General features: G+C 44.5%; 1 protein-coding gene across 1 annotated transcript in view; it reads left to right on the forward strand.

Moving 5' to 3' along the window:
- The window catches only part of LOC101071632 (piezo-type mechanosensitive ion channel component 1), a 43,458-nt gene that overhangs the window by 14,627 nt on the left and 2,998 nt on the right, over positions 1-25,833 (forward strand). The window contains exons 11-50 of the mRNA XM_029832472.1: positions 67-146; positions 1,074-1,254; positions 1,931-2,033; positions 2,188-2,369; positions 2,656-2,804; positions 2,924-3,082; positions 3,373-3,464; positions 3,538-3,704; positions 3,924-4,100; positions 4,334-4,459; positions 5,689-5,889; positions 5,988-6,192; positions 6,365-6,469; positions 6,853-7,009; positions 7,119-7,362; positions 7,629-7,725; positions 9,711-9,876; positions 10,459-10,548; positions 11,160-11,242; positions 13,434-13,478; positions 13,593-13,658; positions 13,727-13,827; positions 13,912-14,023; positions 14,840-14,899; positions 15,317-15,489; positions 15,572-15,678; positions 15,865-16,026; positions 16,495-16,753; positions 19,372-19,560; positions 19,833-19,886; positions 20,482-20,728; positions 20,958-21,087; positions 21,293-21,440; positions 22,181-22,333; positions 22,502-22,563; positions 22,688-22,846; positions 22,963-23,110; positions 23,648-23,836; positions 24,355-24,447; positions 25,652-25,824. Coding sequence (XP_029688332.1) covers positions 67-146; positions 1,074-1,254; positions 1,931-2,033; positions 2,188-2,369; positions 2,656-2,804; positions 2,924-3,082; positions 3,373-3,464; positions 3,538-3,704; positions 3,924-4,100; positions 4,334-4,459; positions 5,689-5,889; positions 5,988-6,192; positions 6,365-6,469; positions 6,853-7,009; positions 7,119-7,362; positions 7,629-7,725; positions 9,711-9,876; positions 10,459-10,548; positions 11,160-11,242; positions 13,434-13,478; positions 13,593-13,658; positions 13,727-13,827; positions 13,912-14,023; positions 14,840-14,899; positions 15,317-15,489; positions 15,572-15,678; positions 15,865-16,026; positions 16,495-16,753; positions 19,372-19,560; positions 19,833-19,886; positions 20,482-20,728; positions 20,958-21,087; positions 21,293-21,440; positions 22,181-22,333; positions 22,502-22,563; positions 22,688-22,846; positions 22,963-23,110; positions 23,648-23,836; positions 24,355-24,447; positions 25,652-25,824 — 5,594 coding nt within the window. The remainder of the gene's footprint in view (positions 1-66; positions 147-1,073; positions 1,255-1,930; positions 2,034-2,187; positions 2,370-2,655; positions 2,805-2,923; positions 3,083-3,372; positions 3,465-3,537; positions 3,705-3,923; positions 4,101-4,333; positions 4,460-5,688; positions 5,890-5,987; positions 6,193-6,364; positions 6,470-6,852; positions 7,010-7,118; positions 7,363-7,628; positions 7,726-9,710; positions 9,877-10,458; positions 10,549-11,159; positions 11,243-13,433; positions 13,479-13,592; positions 13,659-13,726; positions 13,828-13,911; positions 14,024-14,839; positions 14,900-15,316; positions 15,490-15,571; positions 15,679-15,864; positions 16,027-16,494; positions 16,754-19,371; positions 19,561-19,832; positions 19,887-20,481; positions 20,729-20,957; positions 21,088-21,292; positions 21,441-22,180; positions 22,334-22,501; positions 22,564-22,687; positions 22,847-22,962; positions 23,111-23,647; positions 23,837-24,354; positions 24,448-25,651; positions 25,825-25,833) is intronic.

The raw sequence follows: 25,833 nt of genomic DNA on the forward strand, positions 1-25,833 counted from the left end.
GGACCAGCATCACAGACCACTGGAGCCCTACTGACACTAAAAGGTCTGTGCTTCCCTGTTGTGAAGGTGTGGAGCATCATGTACCACAGCTGGCTGACTTTTGTGCTACTACTGTGGGCTTGTCTCATCTGGATCCTGCGCACAAGGTACTCCTGCTAATATTGCTCATGGTGCACCAAGGTGAAGGTCACTAACGCTAGCTCAGGTTCTCTAATCTTATTACGTTAGCCTCGTTGGCATCTGTTGTTTCATTACCGCTTTATTACCGAATAAAAAGACTTAGATCCATCTGGATTTTAGGATTATTTGATCACCTTGCTGAAGGGGCCTCTGTTAGACCGGAAAACTCCTCCAAGGTTCTCCCACATTGACCAACCTCAGCTCTCTGCAGCCTGGAGCTGCTGTTGCTGTCGGAGCGGATCAAAGTATTTGAACTGTATTGATCGTTTATATGATCAGCTCACACTCGGGAATATTTACATTTTATTTTTTATTATTCGCTTGTCCCACACTGGTCAACCTCCTGCAGGTCCACAGCAGCAGTATAAACCTCCTGCAGGTCCACAGCAGCAGTATAAACCTGTAGCAGGTCCACAGCAGCAGCCTAAACCTCCTGCAGGTCCACAGCAGCAGTATAAACCTCCTGCAGGTCCACAGCAGCAGTATAAACCTGCAGCAGGTCCACAGCAGCAGTATAAACCTTTTCCTCGACAGAGGAGGTCACAGAGGGAGGCAGCGATCTGCTGGAGCTGCTGGAGGGGAGGTCGTTATCGCAGCTTAATTGAGTTGTTCTCAAAATTCTACTTAAGCATCTTTGCTTAAGTAGAATTTGCCTCTGGTTTATGACATCTGACGACATCCTCCTTTAAACTACGTGGTCGTCTTTAATACGGCCCCTCCGGGTGTTCCAAAGTGGAGGTCAGAGGTTAAAGGTGACGGCTCTTTGGAGCCGGGGCCCCTCGACTTTCCAACAGGCAGCCCAGATAGCTTGGTTGAGCCCCCCTGGATTGTTGAGGATGATGCTGCTGATGGTTATTTACAGTTTTAATATCTCTCATTGTGTTCTCTCGCAGGCGTCAAGCCGCCACCTTGTGTTCCCCGTTCATCCTGCTTTATGGTCTGGCTCTTTGCTGTCTGCAGTACATCTGGGCTATTGAGCTCCAGCCTGAATTACCCACCACACTAGGAACCATGAGACTCAACCAGCTGGGACTAGATAGAGCCAAGTACCCCTGTCTCAGGCTGGGAGCTATGGTAAGACGGGATAAAGAGTACTTTTATATTCCACATGTTTCTTTAAGTAACCCTTTTTTAGCATTGTGACACATGGTGGACATCTCAAAGACGTCTTTGTCTCACATGATTAAAGTTCCAGAAAATGTGTCTTTGTCTCTTTCATCAATGTTGGATTGAGATGTGAAGAAAGCTAAAGTTGTATGCAGCAGGGCCACCACAGGGTGGGGCTCAGGTGAATTCCTGAGTTCCTCATCTCTCACCTCTCAGCACATGACTGTTAACCTCGCTACATCAGGTTATAACCACTCTTCACTCGTCCTGCTGTAGCGTTGCTGATGGCTTGGACACCGTTTTCTGTGGTGGAGATTTTTAGGAGTCTTGACCTCATGTGCTTGTCAATTACAGTCTGTCCAAACATTCAGCTTTAAAATGAAGCTCCAACCTCAGACCAAGCTAATACTTCAGCTAATACCTCAGCTAATACTTCAGCTAATACCTCAGGTAATACCTCAGCTAATGGACTTTCAGAGGTTTAAAGAACTCTCTAAATGAAGAATGGCCCATGATTATGGAGAAATCCTCAAACATCCTGGAATCGATGCCACTTCCTGTCTTCACTCAGGGATGGTTCTTTCTGCTCTTCATGAAGTGCATCAGTTTAAGGGTTTCTTCAAATGTCCGTCTTTGTCTACAGGTTCTCTTCACTCTGACATTCTGGCTGCTCGTACGTCAGTCAGTGAAGGAGAACTTCAGCAAGAAGAGAAAAGTGGTCACACCTCTAGAAGATGTCCGGACAGGTCAGCTGTACATCAAAGATTCCACCAAATCTCAAACACTTTGTATCCTCAGAGGAAAAGAGTCACCAGAAGTTGGAAGAACTTCCTCATAAAAGCACGTTTATTAATTTACCCTAGTAACACAATAACACTACTGCTGTCTTCATGTCTTCAGAGGAGAAAGGTGAGAAGGAACCGGTGCTGAAGGTTGTGGGAGCCCTGGTGATGAGCTGCTATGCCAAATATTGGATCTTTGTGTGCGGAGGAATGTTCATCATGGTGTCGTTTGCTGGGAAACTTGTTGGATACAAGATTGTCTACATGCTGATGTTCTTGATCTGCCTCTGTCTGTATCAGGTAGGACTGGTGGGTGGAGGACACCTGTACCAAAGGAACATTTGCATGTGGCGTCCCTTCATGCTCATCTCAATAATTCTCTTATCAAGACACAACTTTGGAAACTGGGCAACAGAAATGAAAGACGACAGACCATAGCTAAAGTCTTTGGGGGTTTTAACCTTTTTCTAGGGAAGGAACGAGATTTCAGACGACCTCGAATACACAAACTGTGAAATAATTATTGTTCAAATGAAGCTCAAACTTTAAAGTGAGGTGCTAATGGTTGCTGACATTCTAATCTTAGGTCTGTTACTCTCTATGGAGGCGTCTGTTGAAGCTTTTCTGGTGGCTTGTCGTGGCCTACACCATGCTGGTGCTCATCTCCATCTACACGTACCAGTTTGAAGACTTCCCTGGATACTGGAGAAACTTTACTGGTTTCACGGAACAACAGTAAGTTTGTCGAGGATCAAACAGGACTCTCATCAGACCGAGTGCTGATGCAGTAGCTACTATCACGATGTTGGTGGTGCCCACTGTCATTGGTGGTGTTCTCTCCCACCTGCTTGCAGGTTAGAAGCTATTGGTTTGGAGACGTTTGCTCTATCGGAACTCTTCACCAGCATTCTGATTCCGGGCTTCTTCCTGCTGGCCTGTATTCTGCAGCTGCACTACTTCCACAAACCCTTCATGCGAATCACCGACCTAGAGGACGTTACGCCGTTACCAAGGTACAGGTGCATCCTTCCCGGAGTGACCCAGCTCCTGGATGGAGTCTTTACCTCTAAAATTAGGCAGCACTCCATTCTGTTATTACTGAAAAGTGAATGGATGAGAAGTTGTGGACCACCTGCTGATTCCCCAACAGGCCCAATGGAGTTATTGTCTGTATCTCCATCCTTTCCTACAGGTTACGAATCCCTACAAAGAGTTTGGAATGCCGACGTTGACAGCCGCTCTCACTTTTAGCAAATGATGGATTGTTCATTATGTATTTACTCGTGTATCTAACTTCCATCAGGAAGGAGAAGAAGTTTTTAAGGACGGAGCTTCCTCACTCCGATGATGAAGAGGAGGAACTGGTTGTTAGCAATGAGGATTCTGATGATGAAGGTAAATCCAAGGTCACTTCTCTTTTTTACACTTCTAAATCAGCAGCTGTGTTTCTGTCTTCCCTGTCCTTTAGTGGAGCTCACGCCCAGTAAGTGGGGTCTGGTAATGGACAGGTTACTGGTTCTGTCCAGACGGTTCTCTGACACTCTCACTAAAGTTCAAGAGTTTGTCTGGAGGCTTCTGGAGCTCCACATTGCAAAGATGGTGGCCCTGTTCGCTGTGTGGGTGGCCCTTGAAGAGGTACAGTAGCCCACTCTTGACAGCCTTTGGTTCTTGCCTGGCTCATTTTTTGATATGTGATGTCCATCTTTTACTGAGATTTCCAGGCCAGAACCTCAAGGGGTGTTTAGCTTCTTCCACGTCTACATCGGCCTTCTGACGGATCCTTACTGTGCTCAGATGCAGTCAAGAAGAATCTCTAACTCTGACCTTTATGACCAATGTCTGCACTGTTTGCAGCCATCATTGATGAACCTGGTCCTGGTGGTCTTGTGGACCCTGGCGATGCCCTACAGCGCCTTCAGGCCCATGACTTCCTGTCTGTCCACAGTCTGGGTCTGTGTCATCATCGTGTGTAAAATGCTGTACCAGCTCAGTGTTGTCAACCCCGTAGAGTACTCCAGTAACTGCACCAAGGTAAGTCAGACACATGCACACACACGCTAAACTGTGCACGCTTTACGTGTCTGGAGCGGATGAACTGTCCAGTTTTTAGAAGCATTTCCTTTAAACCCAACACATCAAAGTTGACCGGAACGCAGGAGGACATGAATACCGAACAGTTGTGATAAAAGTGATATTGTTTAACGGACTTTATAACGGCTGCTTTGATGGCTTTGATGTTAAAGTTTGTTCTCTCCTTCTCATAGCCTTTATCAAATGAAACGAACCTTTCACCAGAGGAGATATTAGACTCTTCTCTATATAAAGAGCCGGTGGACCCTGCGAGATGGTTCGGTATCAGGAAGGACGCCACCATCCTGGGATACAGCCAGGTAAGTGCACCCACGACCCTGTCCAAGAGCCGTCTGTCCCTGCCTGTCCTCCATCTGTGACGGGTATGGTATGGACCCAAGTGCAGTACACAACAGGCAAAGAACTGATGATCAGTTAACAGGTTTATTAACTGCAATCTGGCAAACAACGGACAGTTCGAGAGCGGGGCAGTGGACTTGGTCGAGGCAGGCAGAATCAGGCAAACAATCCAGAGGGAGACTGGCTGAGCTCGTGGTCAAAACAGAAGACAGGGTTAATTTACCAGGGGTCAGGCAGAACAGGCAGGTCGTACACAGGCAGGGTCAATTCTGGGAAGACAGGCAGGTAAACGCTGGAAGGTCTTGCATTGCAGAGAACAATCTGGCACCGAGTGAGTGTGAGGCTGGAGAATATATACTGGTAGGTGAACTGATTGATGAGTGAGAGCAGGTGTGTGATCAATGACTGAGAGCAGGTATGGTGATCAGAGGGTCTGGTGTGAGCAGGGCAGTGGAAAAGAACTGAGTCCATGGGCTGGAACAGAGTGTGACACCCTCTGTCCACCATCCGTCCACCATTCATCCATCCACCTTTTATCCATCCATCCAACCATCCATCATCCATCCAACCAAAACACGAGAACAAAGGGTGGATATAGCGCGTATTAAAGTGAACAAAAGAGAAGGACTCATTTCATCTGCTCTTCCTTTTGCTCAGACAACATTTTCATTTAGTATGAAATTATGTTTTTGAGGCGGCTGTCTACATTTTCAGATCTGACGCCTCTCGATCGTTTACCTTTTACATTGCAGTCATTTATCCGACGCTGTCGTCTAAAGTTACTTAGGAGAGACACAATCAAGCCATTACTGCGAGCTTACAGTCCTAAACTACCAACTACCAGAGCAGAGCTGCAGAGAGGGAGAGAAGAGGGATCAGGAGAGAGGAGAGCAGGAGCTCTCAGAAGACCTGTGTCTTCAAGAGCTTTTTGATGGGAGAGGGCTGCTCCTGCTCTGGCGGAGCTCTGAGGATCAGAATTTCCTCTATGATCTATTGGAATTAAAATTAAAGCAACTAAAATGAAAATTCCTCCAATATTTAATGTGCCAGTTGTGTTTGATGTCAGTGGTCAAATTCATTGTGATTCTCTCCATAGCTGGAGGGGGTGCTCCAGGGGTGCACCTTCAGGATCATGTATCTGATCTTCTATTGGTTTATGATGGAAACAGAACCTCTTGCTTTCCAACAGAGTCACCTGTTATTGCTGATGATGCTGGTGTTCGAGGCTACAGTCTACCGTCACCAAGCTCACCACTACCGCCAGCTCCAAAAGTCTCCTCCTACCATCCCAACTCTGTTTGCCACCGCCACAAGGGACACTCTGGACCAGGGCCTCATCCCCTGCCTCAAGTACCTGCTTAACTACACCTTTTACAAGTTTGGATTAGAGGTATATGATGATGACACCAACCACCATGATGATGGTCTGGAGCACTAAATGTAGGTCCAGTCAGATGAGGAACCCCAACACCGACTCTTTATCCGCAGATTTGTTTCCTGATGATGGTGAATGTGATTGGCCAGAGGATGAACTTCTTAATGATAATCCACGGCTGTTGGCTGGTGGTCATCTTGTCGAAGCGCCGGCGGGCAGCTATTGCCAGGGTCTGGCCCAGCTATTGTGTCTTCCTGTCTGTCTTCATGATCTACCAGTATCTGCTGTGTTTAGGCATACCACCCGCTCTGTGCATAGGTGAGTACCATCAAGATCATCTCTAACAATATCCACCAGGTTCTAGATGAATTTGACTGTTAAGTAATTTAGTCACTCACAAATACAGACATTTTTAGACACTGGCATTAAGATGGACACCTGAGCCCAGGAGTGTACTGAGTTTGTTGTATCTGTCTTTGTCTGTCTGTAGAGTACCCATGGAGATGGAAGACTCCAGTCCTGATCAACTCAGCTCTTATAAAATGGATCTATCTGCCCGACTTTTACACAGTACCTAACTCCAGAAACCTCATCGGTATGTTTGAAGGTCTCACAGTTGTCATGCCAACCCTGAATATGTGCTTGGATCTCATCAAGGAGGCATCCGTGTCCCTGCTGTTACAGGGATACGGATGCTTTTGCCCCATTGGGCTTACCTGTCTTGTTATGTAGTAATATCTAAAGAAATGAATATTGGAATCTTAGCGAGAGGACGGGCAGATGAAAGTCCCAAAGGCTGGTGGGTACGAAGGCAAAACCATGTTGACGCTGCCTTCTGAACGCCTCCTGGGCCAGTAACCTGGGTCTGGCCCTGGAGGTCTGACAGGATTGTTTTGATCACGAGTTATATAGTTTGCCAGGTGCCTCGGTGGTGGTAGAGATCATCTCGTTGTATCATTCTCATTTCTGTGTCAACAGCGGATTTTGTGTTGCTGATGTGTGCGTCCCAGCAGTGGAAGGTGTTTGAGTGTGAGCGCACAAGGGAGTGGACGGTTCTGGCAGGAGAGAACGTAGATGACCCAGAACACGTGGACGGTCGACTCTGTAATCCGGCAGCAAATTTCATCAACTGCAGGTATTTTGGAAGTAGCATTAGTAGTATAAGAAGGTTTTTACACATGTAATCGCTGTTATGAAGCTATGAAATGGCCTGACTATGTGTCTCTTCCCTTGATCTTCTGCAGGAGTTACCTGGACATGGCTAAAGTTCTGGTGTTTCGACACTTGTTCTGGTTTGTGCTGTCAGTGGTCTTCATTACTGGAGCAACCAGAATCTCGGTGTTTGGGCTTGGATACCTCCTGGCCTGTTTTTTTTTCCTTCTGTTCGGGACTCATTTCTTGGTCAAGCCCTGCAGGACCCGTCTCAACCTGTGGGACTGTCTCATCATCTATAATGTGGCAGTCATTATATCCAAAAATATGTTATCAGTAAGTATGATATAAAGACAACAGAGGTTTCCCAAATCAGTTCTACTTCCAGCCTTTACAGTCCAACAGGCTTAGCTTTGATTGGTTTGGACCCTAAACAGCCAATAATGTTAAGCACTATAACACATACACTCTTCTCTGCCCTGGTTTACATTTCTGTGCAACATTTTTCCCTGCTGAAATTCTGACACCCGTTAATATGCACTTGTTAATGATGATGCTGTGATAATGGGGAGGTAACGATGCATTCGCCGCTGTTGTTCCAGATTCTGGCGTGCGTGTTTGTTTCTGCGATGCAGAATGGCTTCTGTTGGGTGATTCAACTCTTCAGCCTGGTTTGCACAGTCAATGGATACTATGACCGTAAGTGCTTTGCTGACCCACAATATATGTTTAGATCCATACCCATTTTTGTTCCTCTCCTTTTGGTAGTTCCCTGTAACATGTTAAGAGGCCCAACTTAGCTGTGGGTCAGCTCCCACCTGCGGTGGCCATGATCCAGAGTACAAGGACATCATTTATTAGGGTCTTTTAAGCATTTGAAGAGTGGGATGAGGACAGAAATATTCTCGCGCCTCAGTGGGAATGATTTTGGATGTGTTAACATTCCTTTAGTAGCTGCTGGACAGGGCTCTCCCTTTTTTACCATTAAAGTCTTTTTGGCAGCCATATCTGCTGTCGTGACAGTTTCAGTGGCGTGAAGCCAGGCACTAAACATCTTACCGTGTGCTTCCTGGAAGGAGTCCACAGGCTGTGACCTGGAACTAAACCCTGTGTTCCCACATGGGATTTTGAGGCTTTGTTCCCTTTGAGGTTTCTTTCATAGAAGACTTCTCACTTTGATTTCTGCTAAGCCAGTGAGCAACCTTCGTGCTTTGTCCATGTATCCCACTTGTACCCAGTTCACTCCAGATAGATTTAAGGTTATACTTTATCTAAATGGGATATATTGCCTCAAGTTATGGCCACAGCCGAAACGTCCTTGCCGTTTAAACTTCTCCCTTTGTTTCAGAGGAGGTTTCATTTTTTGCCTTGTGAGTATATATTTATGTAGACCAAACCCAAGGTGTGGGTCTATGTGACTAGTTGTTTGGTTTGCTAATCCAGCCAGGGGCAGGCGGAGGCTTCCCTGCTGGATCATGGCGGCTAGAGATACAGTGGTATGAGAAAGTTTGGGCACCCCCTCTGAGGGTGTGTAACAATGGACTCTGACTTCACACAACATTTTCTTGGTGGCATGTCCTTCATTTGCCCATAAGAGCCAAGTGTTAGCTTGATTTCCAAACACAGATTAAGTATTCATTGTATGAAATTAAATCAAATGTAAAAAATAGGCTGTGCAAAAATGTGGGCGCCCTTGTCATTTTGTTGCTTTGATGGCCTGGAACTAATCATCACAAGATAATTGGACACACAAAGTAGGTTTGGTGAGCTCGTTAAGCCTTGAACTTGATGACAAAAGGTATTTAAGGTGGCCAAAAGCCAGTTCTCATTCTGTTTGACTCTGCTCTGAAGAGCTGCAACATGGGAGCCTCAAAACAACTTTCTGATGAGCTCAAAACCAAGATTATCCAGCATTATGGTTTAGGGGAAGGTTCCAAAAAGATGTCCAAAAGATTTCACATGGTCAGAATGGTTAAAAACAACCCACAGACCACCTCCAAAGACTTGCAAGGATATCTTGCTGCAGACGGCGTCGCTGTGCATCGGTCAACGATGCAGCACAATTTGCACAAGGAAGGGCTGCACAGAAGAGTGATGCAGAAGGAGCCTTTTCTTTACAGTCGCCACAAACTGAGTCGCCTGAGGGATGCGCAAGAACATTTGGACAAGCCAATATCATTTTGGAATAAGATACTGTGGACTGATGAAAGGGTTTGAAGGGTTATCTGTGAGGGGTATCTGTGCTGCAGCCAGTTGGTCAGCAGCACATACTTCTGTTCAATTATATTGTTTGGATGTGAAAGCACCTTCGGAGGCTCACTCTGTGGTCTCAGTTGGGTCCACGGTGCCCCAGTTGGGTCCACGGTGTCCCAGTTGGGTCCACAGTGCCCCGGTTGGGTCCACAGTGTCCCAGTTGGGTCCACGGTGCCCCAGTTGGGTCCAGAGTGTCCCAGTTGGGTCCACGGTGCCCCAGCGTCTGCTGGGTGTTGGAACATGTCCCATACAATCTGTGTTGGACCAACTGACAAAACGTTGCGTCTTTAATTTCCGTTCTGTGAAAGAGATGAACGCATTCCAAGACCAGCCTGCCCCAGCAAAGAGTTTCCATTCAACTAAAAGATGACTGTTGTAGCCCATAAAATGTGTGTTGAAATTTGTGTGTGTGTGTGTCTTTAATCTGACAGCAAAAGCAGTGAATGACAAGAACTGCAGTCTCCCAGTGGGAGAGGCCGGGATTCTCTGGGACAGTATCTGCTTCTTCTTCCTCTTGCTTCAGAGGAGGGTCTTTCTCAGTTTCTACTTCCTACATGTTGTCGCTGAGCTACAGGCTTCTGCTAAACAAGCCTCCAGGTAAAACATGGATTACTTGTGTGTTTAATCTGCCATAAAACAACGAATGAATTGTTCATTTTTATGGGATCCATTATATTTCCCAGCTTTGATCTTTAGTGACTGGGTACCAGAGCTGTGTGGTTTTCCTCCAAGGGTTCAACCAACCACCATCTCTACTACATACAGTTATATTTATTATCCGGAATATATTCGTTTTTTAATATATATGCTATACTTATTTATTATTTGTACATTACACTTTATGTAGTTGCAATAATTTTAACAAGAGCTAGTGACATTAAAAAATTTGATGTTTAGAAACAGCAAGAGTGGATGTTTTATATCGTTTGATATATTTAATTTTAATTAAAGCTAGAAATGCTTTTCCAATAAACACACACATAAATATATAAATATATATTGGCAGCTAGCACCAAATTCACTTTTCCAATTTTATATATTATTTTCTTGACATAGAAAGATAGCAGAAAATTCAACCTCTCGTATCTTTCCTGGTTTCAGCATCATTCTGTCTGTAATAATTGTGTAGTTTCTTGTTGCGTGTGTCGAGTCTAATAAAAGCTCTGTTTCCTGATCCAGGGGGTTTGAACTCTTCAAAGCCAGTATTGTGAAGAACACGAATATCTACCAACAAGCTGAGGAGAAATCGCTGTCTCAGCTCAAAAGATCGTAAGTGTTCAAAGTAACAAAGACAGCTTTGCATTGCAATTGTGCAGCAACTTATTGTGTTTGGGCTGAAATAGAAACCTGGACCATTAGAATTAGTACCCAAGAGTGGACCAGCTATGATGAAGACCAGCAACTGTAAATCTGAAAAAGGTCACCCCAGTCGTGGCCACAGGCTGTGACCTCAATGTGGAGAGGAAGCACTTATCACCACTGGCTGGTTTAGCTAAGGCCCGCAAAATATAGCCTCAATGCTGAAAAACAATCAAATTCACTTTACAAAATGGTATATCATTTTATTGAGCTTAACTTATAGTTTGTTATATTTCAGGAGTCATCTATTAGCTTCATTAGCATCAACTTTGTTATGTGTAAGAGTTGTTACATTTTAAAAAATAGTTACATATTCAAATGTGTAGGTCACAAGAACAAAGTGAATAATGTAGTAAAAAGATAATGTTGAGTGTTTCCTAATATACGTCTAATTCTATGGCTTAAATTTGGTGGAAATGAACTGACGAGTAACATCAAACTAGTGCTGGATTACTGTGTAACAATTGTTGTTTCAAATACAAAGTAAAAATGACCTTTTTTGTCTTCTTAAATGTTTTCAGAATGCAGAGAATTCGTTGCAGACAGAAGAAGTACAGAGCTGGACTGAGAGGAAGCGACGAGTCCTCAGAACCCGACACTGCTGGTATGGCTAACGATGGCCCGCAGAGACACCAGTGACTGTGCATAGTCGTGCACAAACCACACACATTAATACTCTAAATGTGTAGATGAAATGTTCGGAGTGGCAGCTTCTGAGTGGAATCGCAGCACTTTTAGGCCCAATGAAGTTTGTGGCTCAGTGTTCCACGATGTGCCAATAGCAACTGTATTCACAGCTTGAACAGGTTCAGGGGTTTAGCATGTTCAACCCACTCTGGTCCCTCCCACTATCCCTCCTCCTCAGCCCCAGCCGCCAGTAGGTCCTTATAGTCTCCTGTGAACAACTTTTGAGCAGGTAGATGCTACTTTCAGTCATAAACTAGAGAAATTCAGTCATGTGAAAGCACATGCCACTACAGCAAGATGGCTACACCCAGAAAACAGTCCCTCGGTTAGTAGCAGGTGGAGCTCAGGCTCCAGGGAGGACTACACACAATTAAGAAGCTTGTTTTTAGCAGCGCCCCCTCCTGGTCCCATGGAGGGGGGCACTGGGTCTTTTAGCCTCATCCCCGTCCTCAATACCTGACTTGTAAAATTCATGATATCGGTCTTATTGACAATTTTAGTTTGTTTAGGATCTGACCGACCCTTTTTAAGCTGATGGGGTCTAGCTAAACTCTTTGTTCAGCTAATTACCGGCAGGTAATATTCAGTAACCATGGCAACGTTGCTAGGATGGTATAGAGGAGTGGGTGTGTCAGGAAGCCAATCATGCACATGGACGCAGCCCACTGGACCTCCCCCTGTGTCAACCCCGCCTACCTGCCCTCACTCTTTCACCCCACTTACATCCAAATAATAATAATGATGATGATGAAGATGAAGATAACTGCTGATTTAGTGAACTTTGTTGTTCGATGTGTCCTCTGGCGCTGCCTCAGTCCTGTCTCACAGCCACGCTGCCACTGGCTTTAGTTGCCCCCGTGAGAACCATGAGGAGACTTTCCTGCCCCTCCTCCTTTTGTCGCTGCGTGGGTGATGTATTGGTCAATGATTTAAACAGTAAACTGGATGTTGGTCAGTCCTCTCCAGCCCAGATGTCACTCTGTCAGCACTTTGTAGACCAATTCAAAGGTAAAATTGATGCCATTAGATCTAATCTAATCTAATTTAATCTAACCCAGACTGGAGTCGTCTCTGCTAACTTCTAAACAGCAGTGGTGAGACCCTTTCTGAAGAAGAGTAGCTCAGATTTAAAAAAAAATCTGAACAATTATCTACAATTGCTGCTTTGGTAGTGTAGATCAATGTGGTCCCCCAAGGTTTAATTTTAGGCCCCTTTCTTTTAATTTCTAAATATTCCCATTTGGTGACATCCTCAGGAGGCATCAGGCATTATGCTGATGATACTCTGCTCTACATGACTGAAGATATGAGGCCACCTGAGATGCTTCTTGATTGTGTTTGAGATATTAATTAATTACATCTCAATCAGGGCATAGCAGAGGTTTTTTAATTAATAATGCTGAAGCCAAAACAAAGCAATTTTAATCAAATTTACAAGATTTTAAAACTTGACAGTGTTGAAAATGTGGACATTCTCCACATATTAAGACAACTGGAACTGAATTTTATCTTCTTAAGGTCATAGCCCGAGCATGACCAGTACTTTAATCAAGAAAGAACGGGTCATGGTCACAGCAGCCTCCAGCAATCGGCTGCAAAACAGCGGCAGGTGTCCTGGAAAAGATCATAAATATGATGGGCTGGACATGACCAACACCTGGCAGGGAGCTCGTGCACAAGTCAACCTCACGGGCACGTAGGTCAATGCCCCAAAGAGTGCCAGATATGTTAGCGTCCACGTCTCAGTGGCAACTGTCCTCAGTGTTGCACCCGTAATATGTGCTAAAGGATATTAGGGTAGGTGCCTGCAGGGGTTCCAGGGTTCCTTGGTGAAGATCTTTCTTCTCAGATGCAAGTTGCTCTTCAGCCCCACTAAGGCTGGGATGATGACGTGTCCCCCCTGATCCGGTGTGGTTCTCCTCAGTCCCTGATGGTGGCAGCAGTTGCTGGGCCACCGAGCTGCGTTTTAGAGTAGACGTTTCAAAGAATTCCCACATCGTTGCACGTCCCCCCTGGCATCGTAGAATCCCAACAATCCCTTATCTCTATCTATCTATCTATCTATCTCTATCGCTATCTCTATCATATCCCTTATTCGTCTGCTGCAGGTTGCCCGGGTCACTCCACACCTGAAGCAGAACTTGTTGACACAGGTGACATTGGAGCCGGTATGACTCCTTTTTGCCTATCTCTAATCATGAAGTTTATATCATTGTTTTTGTGGTATGTACCTTAGGTATCTATATTTATAAATGTTCTTCTCACAGACCCCCACATGGACAAGAAGTTGAGGAAGAATAAGGGGTATCACCCCTGGTGGGACCATGCCACAGGTGTGACAAACATCTTTCTCTCCCACATGACATCATGACAACAAGACATTTCTGACTCTCACCTGCAGCCCGCCACGCAGGAGATTATTACCTTTTTGAATCCGAAAGTGAAGATGAAGAAGAGTTACAGTCTGAAGAACAGAAGCCTCCAAAACAGACGGCATGTCAGGTGAGACACAATAAATACGCACGTGTTCGACACAGACACACACACACAGTATATTTATGTATATTTTCGTTTCTTTTTTTACAGCTAGCGTACCAAACATGGGTGAGCAGCGTGAAAACAGCTCTCAGAGAACGTCAGAGTCTGCAAAGACATCTAAGGACTAAGAAACCAGAAAAGGACTCACAAAACACAACAGGTAAAAGATTGTGATATCTTTGGGTTTCGACTTGACTGACAAAACAAAACTTTCCATTTGGTTAAGGTTAGTGTTGGGGTTAGTTGTGATTAGGAGTGAGGTCGTCTTCACCATGGTTCCTCATACCTGCAGTGCTTCCCAGATCGTTCACGTTGCCCCCCCAAATGATAACAGGGTGACGTCTGATGCTTTTATTGGGCTTCATCCTGTCTGCAGCCACCATCTCAGACACAAACTCCAGGTTCTGCTCCTCTCCCGACACATTTCTCTCACCTGTCTCTGTGGCAGATTCAGATATTTCTGCTTTCACACCTCTGGCGAGCGGCTTTCATTCATGCTCCTCCTGGGAGGGGGCGCAACAGTAGCTCAATAGCTGTCAGATCTCGGGCTATGAAAGCGTCACGAGATGTCCCGTCGGGCGTTGTATCTGCTGCTAGCATCTTTTTAGACCTTCAGTCGGTCACAGCCAACTCAAATCAGCTGCTTGTGATTTGGTTTTCTGCTGTTCTATGGAAGTTGACCTGAAAGGTGCCTTTAAAACAAGACGTATCATTGCTATGATTATTAGCATTAGCATTACTATCATTATCACTATTGTTGTTGATAAATTATCAACAACAACAACAATAATAGCCACATTGGGCCTGAATATGTGCACGTTATCTCTACAGTGACCGTCCATCCTGTCTGAATGATGGGAAATGAGTCTCTTTGAGTCACATTTAGCTGCAGTTCTGGTTATTGTATGTTTATAACACGTTTATAACAATTTCATGTTCACAAAAACTGTGTGTGTCTGTGCGTGTGCACGTCTAGGCTGTGGGAACAGTGATGGGTTTGAGGATTCTGATAATCCGGAGGAGGAAAAGCCATCTGGTAGGTTCATTTTTGCCACCAACCTTCTGCTTCAGCTCTGACCACTAAGTTGATTTATTTATTACTATTCATTTGTTTGTTCATCCAACGGTAAGAAGTCACACTCAATCTTTAAGTTCTTTTTTATTATATCAACAGCAGTTTATTTAGATAGCTGACTATAAGCCTAAACCAGAGGGACTTTAGCTCTTTCTGTGAACAGAGGTACAACATCCCACGTTCTGGGGTTAGGGTTAGTCCCTGGTTCTGGGGTTAGGGTTAGTCCCTGGTTCTGGGGTTAGGGTTAGTCCTGAACCACCGTCACTGTCTTCAAATGGAAAAAAACAGTCAGGGTTTTACTGGATTCTGCCGTCGCTGAGTCATTGTTATTGTCACCCACTTCGCCTTTCTTGTCTTTGCCTGTGTGTTTGTGTGAAGCCCACGGTGAGATGGTCCAGAGGATCTTAGATCTTCTGCATTTTTTGTGGGCCATCGTTTTGGCCATGGTCGATGGGATGACTCTGTGGTTAAACCTGCTGACCAAACAGTACCGAGAAATGTCTGTCGTTCTGTGCAATGAACGCTACTTCATAACACACAAGATACAGCAGGTGAGTACCTCAGCAAGCAACTGTGTTTGACGAGAACCCACCACCACTAAAGAGCTGACCCGGCGTGTCCTCCTCCTGGCAGCATCACACAACAGAGTCAACCAATGGGAAGTTATCTGAAGACAGGGACAGTTCCAGGCTGGAGCTGGTCTTTGGTGAAGCTGAAGCAGCAAAATCAGCAGGATACAGGTAGGTTCAGGAAGAAAGAGTGTTGGGCTTGTTCTCCGAGAACACTCCTCCTGCATTAGTCATCACCAATTAACCCTTTCATGAGCACACACGCTTGTTTCCTGCATGCAAATGCACATTTGGATCAAAGGGTTTAAAGTCCTCGTCAACAGGTTGAGCTAAACTGGCTTTGTGTGACCTTTTCAGCTGCTTGGAGGTATGTAGTGGGGAGTTGACAGAGCAGTCGCCCCCCACTGCAAGTGCCATCAGCAGGAGTCCAGAAGCCCAGAGCAGCAGCATGGAGCTGCTGGTCTGCCCATCAAAACAGCAAAGACACAACAGAACAGCCAGCGAGCTCCTGGACGACAGGTAAGAACTCAACGTCAACTTTGTTTGTGAAGCACATCAAAGCAGCAGAAAGGTACATAAAATAAACGAGCAAGCAAGGGTGAGCAAGACAAGAATACTTGTACTCTCCCAGAATCAAGTTATCCTGTCAGGTTTCAGGACCAACACGCACTAACGCTTGGAGCTGTGCTCAGTTCATGGGCCGGTCTAGGGAAACTGGTTCAAACATGAAAAGCTCCCGCACCACCGGTTTACAGTGGTGACAGTTCAGTGGGATCGAAACCACTCGAGAGTGGGCCAAGGCCAAAATATCAACAAAAACATCAACAGCAGTCGAAAGACAAACTGCTACACTGTGCACCAATTGTTCTATTGCTAAGATTCCTGGTAACTGACTGATTTAGATGAGGTTTTTGGATTTAAAAAAATAAACTTCATTATTGTTCATTTTCTGTGCCGCGGCCATGACGTCCCTATCTCTCACCGCAGAGAGTCCTTCATTGAGGAGCTGGAAGACAGCAGATCATTCTTCAAAAGCCAGAATCGTCTGCTGAAGCTGCTGTTTGCCCTGTACAACCTGCTGGCTGCCAACTCAGAAGTAGCCTGTTACTTAATCATCGTGCTGAACAACATGGTCACTGCCTCGGTCATCTCCCTCATTCTGCCCATCTTGGTTTTCCTTTGGGCGATGTTGTCTGTGCCGAGGCCAACCAAGAGATTTTGGATGACAGCTATTGTCTACACAGAGGTATGAGCAGCCTGCAATATTTGGCTTTCCTGTTGTCCATCAGTCAGTTTCTGCTTTTATTTAAAGGTTTTAGATTCTAGTGATGAAGTCAGATCTTTGTTGCCTCACCATCAAAATATCATCTATTTCCCTCCACAGTAGCTCTAAGATTAGTGTTTATTTTGTGTTTTACACACCTAAAAACCTCCCAATCTGGTCTTAAATAGTTTGTGGTTATCCTCAAAGAATTCATTATCACCAAATAATCAGACTTTTGGTATAACTTCCCCCCTTCATGTGACTTATCTGTAATAGTCATTATGTTTCTTCTGGAACTCAAATTTACCTCGAAAATAATGTTAAATAAAGATGCTTTGATTCAGTTTAGGAGAGATGCACAAAATTCTTTTCTTATACCACGTTAAAATTTATGGAAACGTTACAACAAATGTGTGTCTGGAGGCGTGGATGTGCAGAATATACAGGGTAATATGCAAGTCCTCTTTTTTAGTTTCCTCCCTAAACTACAAAACAAGAAAAATTGCACAACAGACAGATTACAGTTGAGCAGGTTTTTATTTCATTAAAATGTGATCGTGTGCTCATAGATTCTATCCAATCCACTTTCTAAATGTAATTAAATAATGGCAACTTTAGTCGGAAGGCAAATGTCGATTGTTCCATTCCAGTATTGGGAATGTTTTAGAGGAATCATGAAGCTGTGGTGGTAGAATACCCACATATAAAACATACTGTAAATTGGATTAGCATTAAGAACCTTTTCCATGCTGTCCCGAGCCAACTTCCAGGATCTGTGAATCCAGGAACAAGACCAAAAGATGATACGACAACGGTGCACACCTGGGTGGCTGATGTGTCATCTTTCTGACCCCCATGTTGCATCTGGTTTTTGCCAGATGTGACATTCATCAGGATCAACATACAGTATTCGCAGTTCATCACTGTCTGCAACACGCTAGCATAATAATTGTTGCTTTTCAAACATAAAGGAGTCCCGAGGGCTTTTGGATTCGTTTAAAAGTTAAACAGTGGACCTCATATGTACAAAAAGGTTGGAATTACTGATGATGTGACAACAACCATTGAACTATTGAAGTAACTTCAATAACAATTGATGATATAACTTCAGTAACCATTGAACAATTGATTATTTAACTTTAATAACCATTCAACAATTGATTATTTAACTTTAATAACCATCAAACAATTGATGATGTAACTTCAATAACAACTGATGATATAACTTTAATAACCGTTGAACAATTGATATAACTTAAATTAGCATTGAACAATTGATGATATAACGATAATAACCATTGAACAATTGATGATGTAACTTCAATAACAACTGATGATATAACTTTAATAACCGTTGAACAATTAATATAACTTAAATTAGCATTGAACAATTGATGATGTAACGATAATAACCATTGAACAATTGATATAACTTAAATTAGCATTGAACAATTGATGATGTAACGATAATAACCATTGAACAATTGATGATGTAACTTCAATAACACTTAATGTTATAACTTCAGTAACCATTAAACATTTGATGTTATAACTTTAATAACCATTGAACTATTGATGATATAACTTCAATTAGCATTGAACAATTGATTATGTAACTTCAATAACCTTTAAACAATTGATTATGTAACTTTAATAACAATGAGCTATTGAAGTAACTTCAATAACACTTAATGTTATAACTTCAATAACCATTCAACAATTGATTATGTAACTTTAATAACCATTAAACAATTGATGATGTAACTTCAATAACCATTAAACAATTGATGATATAACTTCAATAACCAGTGAACAGTTGATTATAGAACTTTAATAACCATTGAACAATTGATTATGTAACTTTAATAACCATTGAACAATTGATTATGTAACTTTTTCCTAAACTGTTTGTCTTTTATCTGAAGCACTTTTAACCTAACTAAATTTGGACAAAAGATGAGGAAAACATTTCCAATTGAGAAGATAATATTGCAAATAATAGTGTTTCATGGGTGTCAGAATTCAAACAACTGTGTGACCTGGGTCATTTTTAGTTTATCCTGTAGCAGCAGTGAGGGGGCTACAGTTGAGGAAAGGCACTTGGGTGACTGGAGAAAGGGTTTGGTGGCTTGACTTTCTACATGCAGTTTAGTCGACTTGTTTTGGTGTGGCTGTTTGTACGTGTACTCTTTTGTCTTTGTTCTAATCCCAGCACTTTCAATCACATGGTTTAGTAGTAGCCTGGAGATGCCCAGACCCCTGTGGTACATTGTTGGGCCCTTATTCAAGATGCCTGATGAAAAAATGTACTTAAACAGCACGGAATTTAATTGGGACTGGAGAAAAAACAGCTTTCCCATAACTGAAAGATGGTTGTTAGTACAGCTTCTTTTTCTCTCTAACGTGAGGGTGAGCGTGTAATAAACAACAGTTATATGCCTTTTGATGCGTTTACTCAGGGATTTCTTTCCATAATGGAACAAAAACTGTACAAAAATCATAAAAGCTCTAAAGATTTACAGCTCCACTAATGAACAAAACAACACATGCACACAGTGGCTTTAACACTAGTGATTGTGTGCTGCTTTGCTCCTTTCCAGGTTATGGTGGTTGTAAAATACTTTTTCCAGTTTGGATTCTTTCCTTGGAACAGTGCCTATGAAATGGCAGTGAATGATGATAAACCGTTCTTCCCACCTCGTATCCTGGGCCTCGAGAAGACCGACAACTACATCAGATATGATCTTCTTCAGCTACTGGCACTGTTCTTCCACAGGTCCCTGCTCAAGGTCAGTTCAGGCTAATACAGTGCTACTAAGCAAGACAAGGTTGATATGCTACAGGATGTAAGAAGCAATATGACAACAACCAGGAAAAGGCTTGATGTGAATTGTTTATCTTAGGTCTGTGTTTAAGTCTTAATTTAAACCTAATTTGAAGTCTGCACTTTGGAGAAACGTTGTCCCTTCTCGAACTGCAGGCCTGTCCACTAAAATCAAAAGTTGTTGCTAGTGCAGGTTCATGCTCGCATGTTTGATTTTTTCTTTTTTTGCATGTACAGCGTTATGGCCTGTGGGACCACGAGGGACCCTTAGAGGAGCAGAGTCCTACACCAGTAAGTTGTATAGATGAGATGAGATGTTATGATGTCAGTGGCTGTTGTTCGAGGTACCAGGATTCTTATGTTGTGTGTTACACACTCACCGGCCACTTCATTAGGTAGCCCTTGCTCTTCTCCTCCTTCTCCTTTTGCCTTAAGAACAGCATTAATTCTTCATGGTGTAGATTCAACAAGGGTCCCTTTTGTTCCATTTTTACAGAAGTTGCTGCAGATCTTTTCCTTTTTTCTCTTATTCTACCACAGTCCCAAGTTGCTCTCTTAGATCCAGATTTGGTGACGGTGGAATGTTTAACTGTCGTGAACTCATTTAAAAAAAACAACAAAAAAAACACCTGATATGGTCTCAGCTTGCTGATATGGTGCATTATCCTGCTGAAAGTAGCCAACTGTAGCCCGATTATCCCGATGGGTTTTGGTAAGACCTTCCAGGACATCAGCACTTTCCAAAATAACTTTGCAAAAACTTTCAAAGTGGCCTAAATCCGTTCTGATGTTTGGACCTAATAAAGTGCTTGGTGGGGGACATGATGGACTAGGTAGAGATATGAGGTCCCCTGCTTGATTTAATACTTCTAGTTTATCAATGCAGGACAACGTGGAGTCAGCTGATTCAAATGTCAGCGCTGCTGCTGAGATTCCACAATCGGCTCCAAAGGAACCAATAACCACCGGGTCAGAAGATGGACAGGAACCTCCATCGGTGCCAGAGGACATGTTGGAATCTGATGGTAGTTGGCAGGAAGCAAGAACGGAAGAAGACCCCAAACAAGAAGTGAAAAGCACTTTTATCCGCTTTCGCAAGAAAATTCAACATCCCAAAGGACCACGCAGCAACGGTTGGTGTCTTCTATACGTACGGTGGGACTGTGAAGGGGTGGGAACCCACAGCATCCACTCCTATAGACTCACCAAACACCATGTTTACATTCACAAAATGTATTTAAAAGGATTTTATGGTAGTTATCATCTAACTGTACACACACACACACACACACACACACACTGGTGTTTCTGTGGTGTGTGTGGTTAAATCCTCATCGCTGATTTGGTTGTCCCTTGCTGTAGCGCCCCCTGCTGACACCACTGACGCCACTAAAGCACCAACAAGAAAGAGAAAGAAAGTGACGAAGGGAGAAACGGGAGGTCAGAGATTGGTGGCGACAGTACAAAAGATCAAACACGTCTTCGTCTCCGGGTAAGCAGGAAAGATGTTCGTGTCCACCTCCGAGGACACTCATGAGCAGGAATTCAGTACGCGGGAACGTATGTTTTACTGGTTGAATGTTTGGAATCCAATGACTTATTCATGAATATTTCCGAGGTTTGTAGCAAATTGAGTATTCTACAGCAGCTTTGCCCTGATCTCCTGCTCTGAAACCGTCATTTCATTGTTTCTCCAGGATTCAGAGAGTTTACCGTCCAGCCAAATGTTTCTTTGGGAGCATCCTCCGTGCTGAGTATCGGGCTCCCACTGACGTCTACGCACTCATGTTCCTCACTGACGTCGTCGACTTCATCGTCATCATCTTTGGATTTTGGGCTTTTGGGGTGAGAGATCATCGTCAGTTTGTGTAATCTAACAAAAACTGTTGTTGCGGTAAAGAAGGGCCTGGCGTGCAGGACCAGATCAGGGGCCACTGATTATGGCTCCTCCAGCCTTGTAGTAGTGGCCAGTGAAGCTGGCGCAAACAAGCTAGCTGCAGCGTGGTGAGATGTTCTGTCCCAATCATGTGCAGAGCGGGCCAGTACACAGCAGAGTTCACCCAGGATCCTTTGAGCAACTTAGAGTTCTAACTCTTTGGTGAGGAAGGGTCTGAAGACGGTCCGGTTAGCTTTGTTGGCCCAAGACAGTGAGTGTCCCGTTTGAGGGTTTGGGCTGCGTAGAGACAGGACCCCCCCCCCCCCCCCCCCCAGCCCGTGTGTCCAGGCCAGGCCTTGACTGGTTGCCCAGAACCTTCCACCCAATGTCTTTATTCATAGCGGGCCACCATGACAGACGGCCTTTGGCTGTTTCCACCCACACGGTTCTGCTCCCTCTAGATGTCTCACCACCAAATGAACCTACTTCCTGACTAACAGGAGCCCACTACGGTAGCAACATCTGCCCTCTCATCTTCACCTCAGCCAGCAGTTCCGTTTATGTAGCCAGCAGGTCTCTGACTTCGTTCTCAGTCTCAACACACCTGTGAGCTGTGTTGAGCAGCTTGATCGCTGCTCAGTGGAATCAGATCTTCTGCATGTTGTTCCAGTGGTGTTTACTGTGATGATGTCACTCCCCGACCCTGCAGAAACACAGCGCCGCCGCTGATATCGCCTCCACGCTGTCGGACGACCAGGTCCCGGAGGCTTTTCTGGCGATGCTGCTCATCCAGTTCAGCACCATGATCATCGACAGAGCGTTGTACCTGCGCAAGGCTGTCTTAGGAAAGCTCATCTTCCAGGTTGGGTCTTTATATTAAGACGATGAGCATCATTTCTGCTGAGTCAGCCTGGTTCACCATGTGATGCACTTTTGGTTGCTAGATTTTATATAAGCAGGTAAAGTCTTTAATCCCTATTGGGACTTTGTATTTACTTTATACAAACGTGTTGGTGTTCTGTCCATCCAGGTGATCCTGGTGTTTGGGATCCACCTGTGGATGTTCTTTATCCTGCCGGCTGTCACAGAAAGGTGAGATCAAGCTTCAAAATGTATTTCATGTTGCAGTACTTGTCACGGATTGTTCTACTCATATTCTTGTGTTTTTGTGAAATGCTGCAATTCTAATGATTTATTTTGTGTCTTCTCTGTTTAGGATGTTCAATCAGAACTTTGTCGCTCAGCTCTGGTACTTTGTCAAGTGTATTTACTTCGGCCTGTCGGCCCTCCAGATCCGCTGTGGATACCCGACTCGTATCCTGGGAAACTTCCTCACCAAGAATTACAACCACCTCAACCTGTTCCTTTTCCAAGGGTAAGAACATGAGGTCCCCAAGAGTATGGAAGTGCTCCTCCTTTACAGATCATTTCCTAATGATTCGTGTGTGTGTGTGTGTGTGTGTGTGTGTGTGTGTGTGTGTGTGTGTGTAGGTTTCGGCTGGTGCCCTTCCTGGTGGAGCTGCGGGCTGTGATGGACTGGGTCTGGACTGACACCACTCTGTCTCTGTCAAACTGGATGTGTGTGGAGGACATATACGCCAACATTTTTATCATTAAATGCAGCCGTGAAACAGAGAAGGTAGGAAGGGAAAATACAGCAGCACATTTAAATCATGTGAGCCAGAAGCAGTTGGACAGAGCTTCAGTAGGAGGACAAGTGAGACACATGAGAGGAGGAGAAGGGAAGGAAGACAGGGACAGGATGGGGGGACAGGACAGAACTGGACTAGACTAGCATAGCCCGGCTCAGCAGACAGACGCCAACGTTGTGCTCCAGTTTATGAAGATCACAAATTTAGGCCGTGCCAGATGTGGGTGGAATATCCTCATCGGTGACCAAACCCTCCAGATGTTTGAGTCATCATTTCTTTGTTCCTCCAGAATTTTAGTGCTGTCGTCAGGACCAATAAGAAGATAAGAAGGCAGAATCCATATTTTTCCGGTGTCTTTTGCAGAAGTTGTTAATTGTTTTCATGACGAATGTGGATAAACTCCAGAGATTAGTGGTTGTTCACGGTGGTTAACACAAAAAAGAAAAGAAAATACCAAACTTGAACTTTTGAGCTTCCAAATTCTATAGAATGTAATAATCCTGATTGATTTGCTCTCTCGGCAGAAATACCCACAGCCTAAAGGACAGAAGAAGAAGAAAATAGTCAAATATGGGATGGGAGGACTGATCATTTTCTTCTTGATCTGCATCATTTGGTTTCCTCTTCTTTTCATTTCGCTGGTCAGATCGGTGGTGGGCGTGGTCAACCACCCCATCGACGTGACCGTCACCATCAAGCTGGGAGGGTACGAGGTAACCAAGACAAAGCACTTCTATATCAACATATCAGCTTTTAAATGATAAATCTCAGATTATTTTAGTCTTTTGGAAAGTTTCACCGCTGCCTGAAGGTTCCCACCTTAACGTCCTGCACTATTGACCCAAACCTCAACAGTTCTACATAAAACACTGGTAAACAGGGCAAAAAGTGTCATGAATGGCTGTTGGGGGGGTCAGTAGGTCTCTAGGTAGGAGACAACAGTCTAAACTCCCACCAAAACCAGTCAGAACTGGAATGAACCGGAGCGCCTTCATGGTCACATAAGTAGAAGAATAATTCATTCAGCTCGTTAAAGTGCGATGTGGATAAAAGATGCCACATCTGGCTGGAAAAACTGCTGACTCATCATTTAACAATGATGGAAACGATACCGGTACTAGTTGTGTACTGACAACTATTTAATCTAACATACATATAGTGCATGGATGTGTGTGTGTGTGTGGGGGGGGTCTTGTAGCCTTCTCTAACGTCCCCCCTCCTGTGTCTGCAGCCCCTCTTCACCATGAGTGTGCAGCAACAGTCCATCCAGCCCTTTACAATGGTTGAATATGAACAACTCACAAAGAAGTTTGGGAACAATGCGGTTTGTACTGATTCCAGCTTTCTTTTTGGTTTATTTTTGGATATTGTGGTCTGTTTTCAATACTGTGTGTAAAGCTAACCATAAACGTTTCACATACAACCAGTTTATTGGGTTCCAAAATAGCTGTTTGTTAATTGTTAAAAAGTCAATTTTTTTAAGCTTTAATGAGGTTTCATGGGTGTGGAAATTTCATTCTGTTTATCTTAAATATGTCAGAAGAAATCTTCAGCAGGACAGAGGGGACAGGACAGAAGGGTCGCAGGACGGAAGGGTACAGGACAGAAGGGTACAGGACAAAGGGGTCCAGGGACAGAAGGGTCCCAGGACAGAAGGGTCACAGGATGGAAGGGTACAGGACAGAAGGGTACAGGACAAAGTGGTCCAGGGACAGAAGGGTCCCAGGACAGAAGGGTCACAGGACAGAAGGGTCCCAGGACAGAAGAGTCCAGGACAGAAGGGTCGCGGGACAGAAGGGTCGCGGGACAGAAGGGTCCCAGGACAGAAGAGTCCAGGACAGAAGGGTCGCGGGACAGAAGGGTCGCGGGACAGACGGGTCCCATCACAGAAGAGTCCAGGAAGAGTCCAGGGACAGGAGGGTCCAGGGACAGGAGGGTCCAAGACAGAAGGGTCCTGGGACAGAAGGGTCCAGGACAAAAGGGTCCAGGGACAGAAGGGTCCAGGGACAGAAGGGTCCAGGACAAAAGGGTCCAGGGACAGGAGGGTCCAGGACAGAAGGGTCCAGGGACATAAGGGTCCAGGGACATAAGGGTCCCAGGACAGAAGGGACATATAGGAGCATACCAACACTCAACAGACTTAATAAAGAACACAGCTTCTCTGTCCAAGGACAGCAGGACATCAGGAGAGGGTGTGAACGGTGCCCCTACAGGAGAAACACCTGCCCACACATATGCTGTCCTTGTTGTCCATCAATGTCTCTTAGAAGAACAAGAAAGAGAAACATGTATAAAAGTTAGAAACACTCTTGAACATTTTGGACGCTTTAGAAAAATGGACTTTTGGACGCTTAGAAAACTGTAATGGAATGAATGAGCTGGGGTTGGATGGACCGGCTTGGTCTGAAGGCGGTACTGGGTCAGGGTCAGGGTTTACAGGTGCCCTTCAGGTGTGTCTTCCACCCATTTCCTGTGTTTTTGATTGGACATTTCTGCCTCTGCTCTCCTCTGTGCTTCCTTGTTTTTAGGCGGCCATGCAGTTTATAACTCTGTATAATTATGAGGACATTGTGACGGCCATGATTGAAGGTAGTTCTGGATCAGTGTGGAGGATCAGCCCCCCGAGCAGACAGGAAGTCATAAAGGAACTGCTGAGTAGCCGTGCTGACCTCACGCTGCGCCTGGCCTGGAATTTCCAAAGGTCGGTCGG

The sequence above is a fragment of the Takifugu rubripes genome, unplaced genomic scaffold (assembly GCF_901000725.2).
Source record: "Takifugu rubripes unplaced genomic scaffold, fTakRub1.2, whole genome shotgun sequence".
Classification (NCBI taxonomy): Eukaryota; Metazoa; Chordata; class Actinopteri; order Tetraodontiformes; family Tetraodontidae; genus Takifugu; species Takifugu rubripes.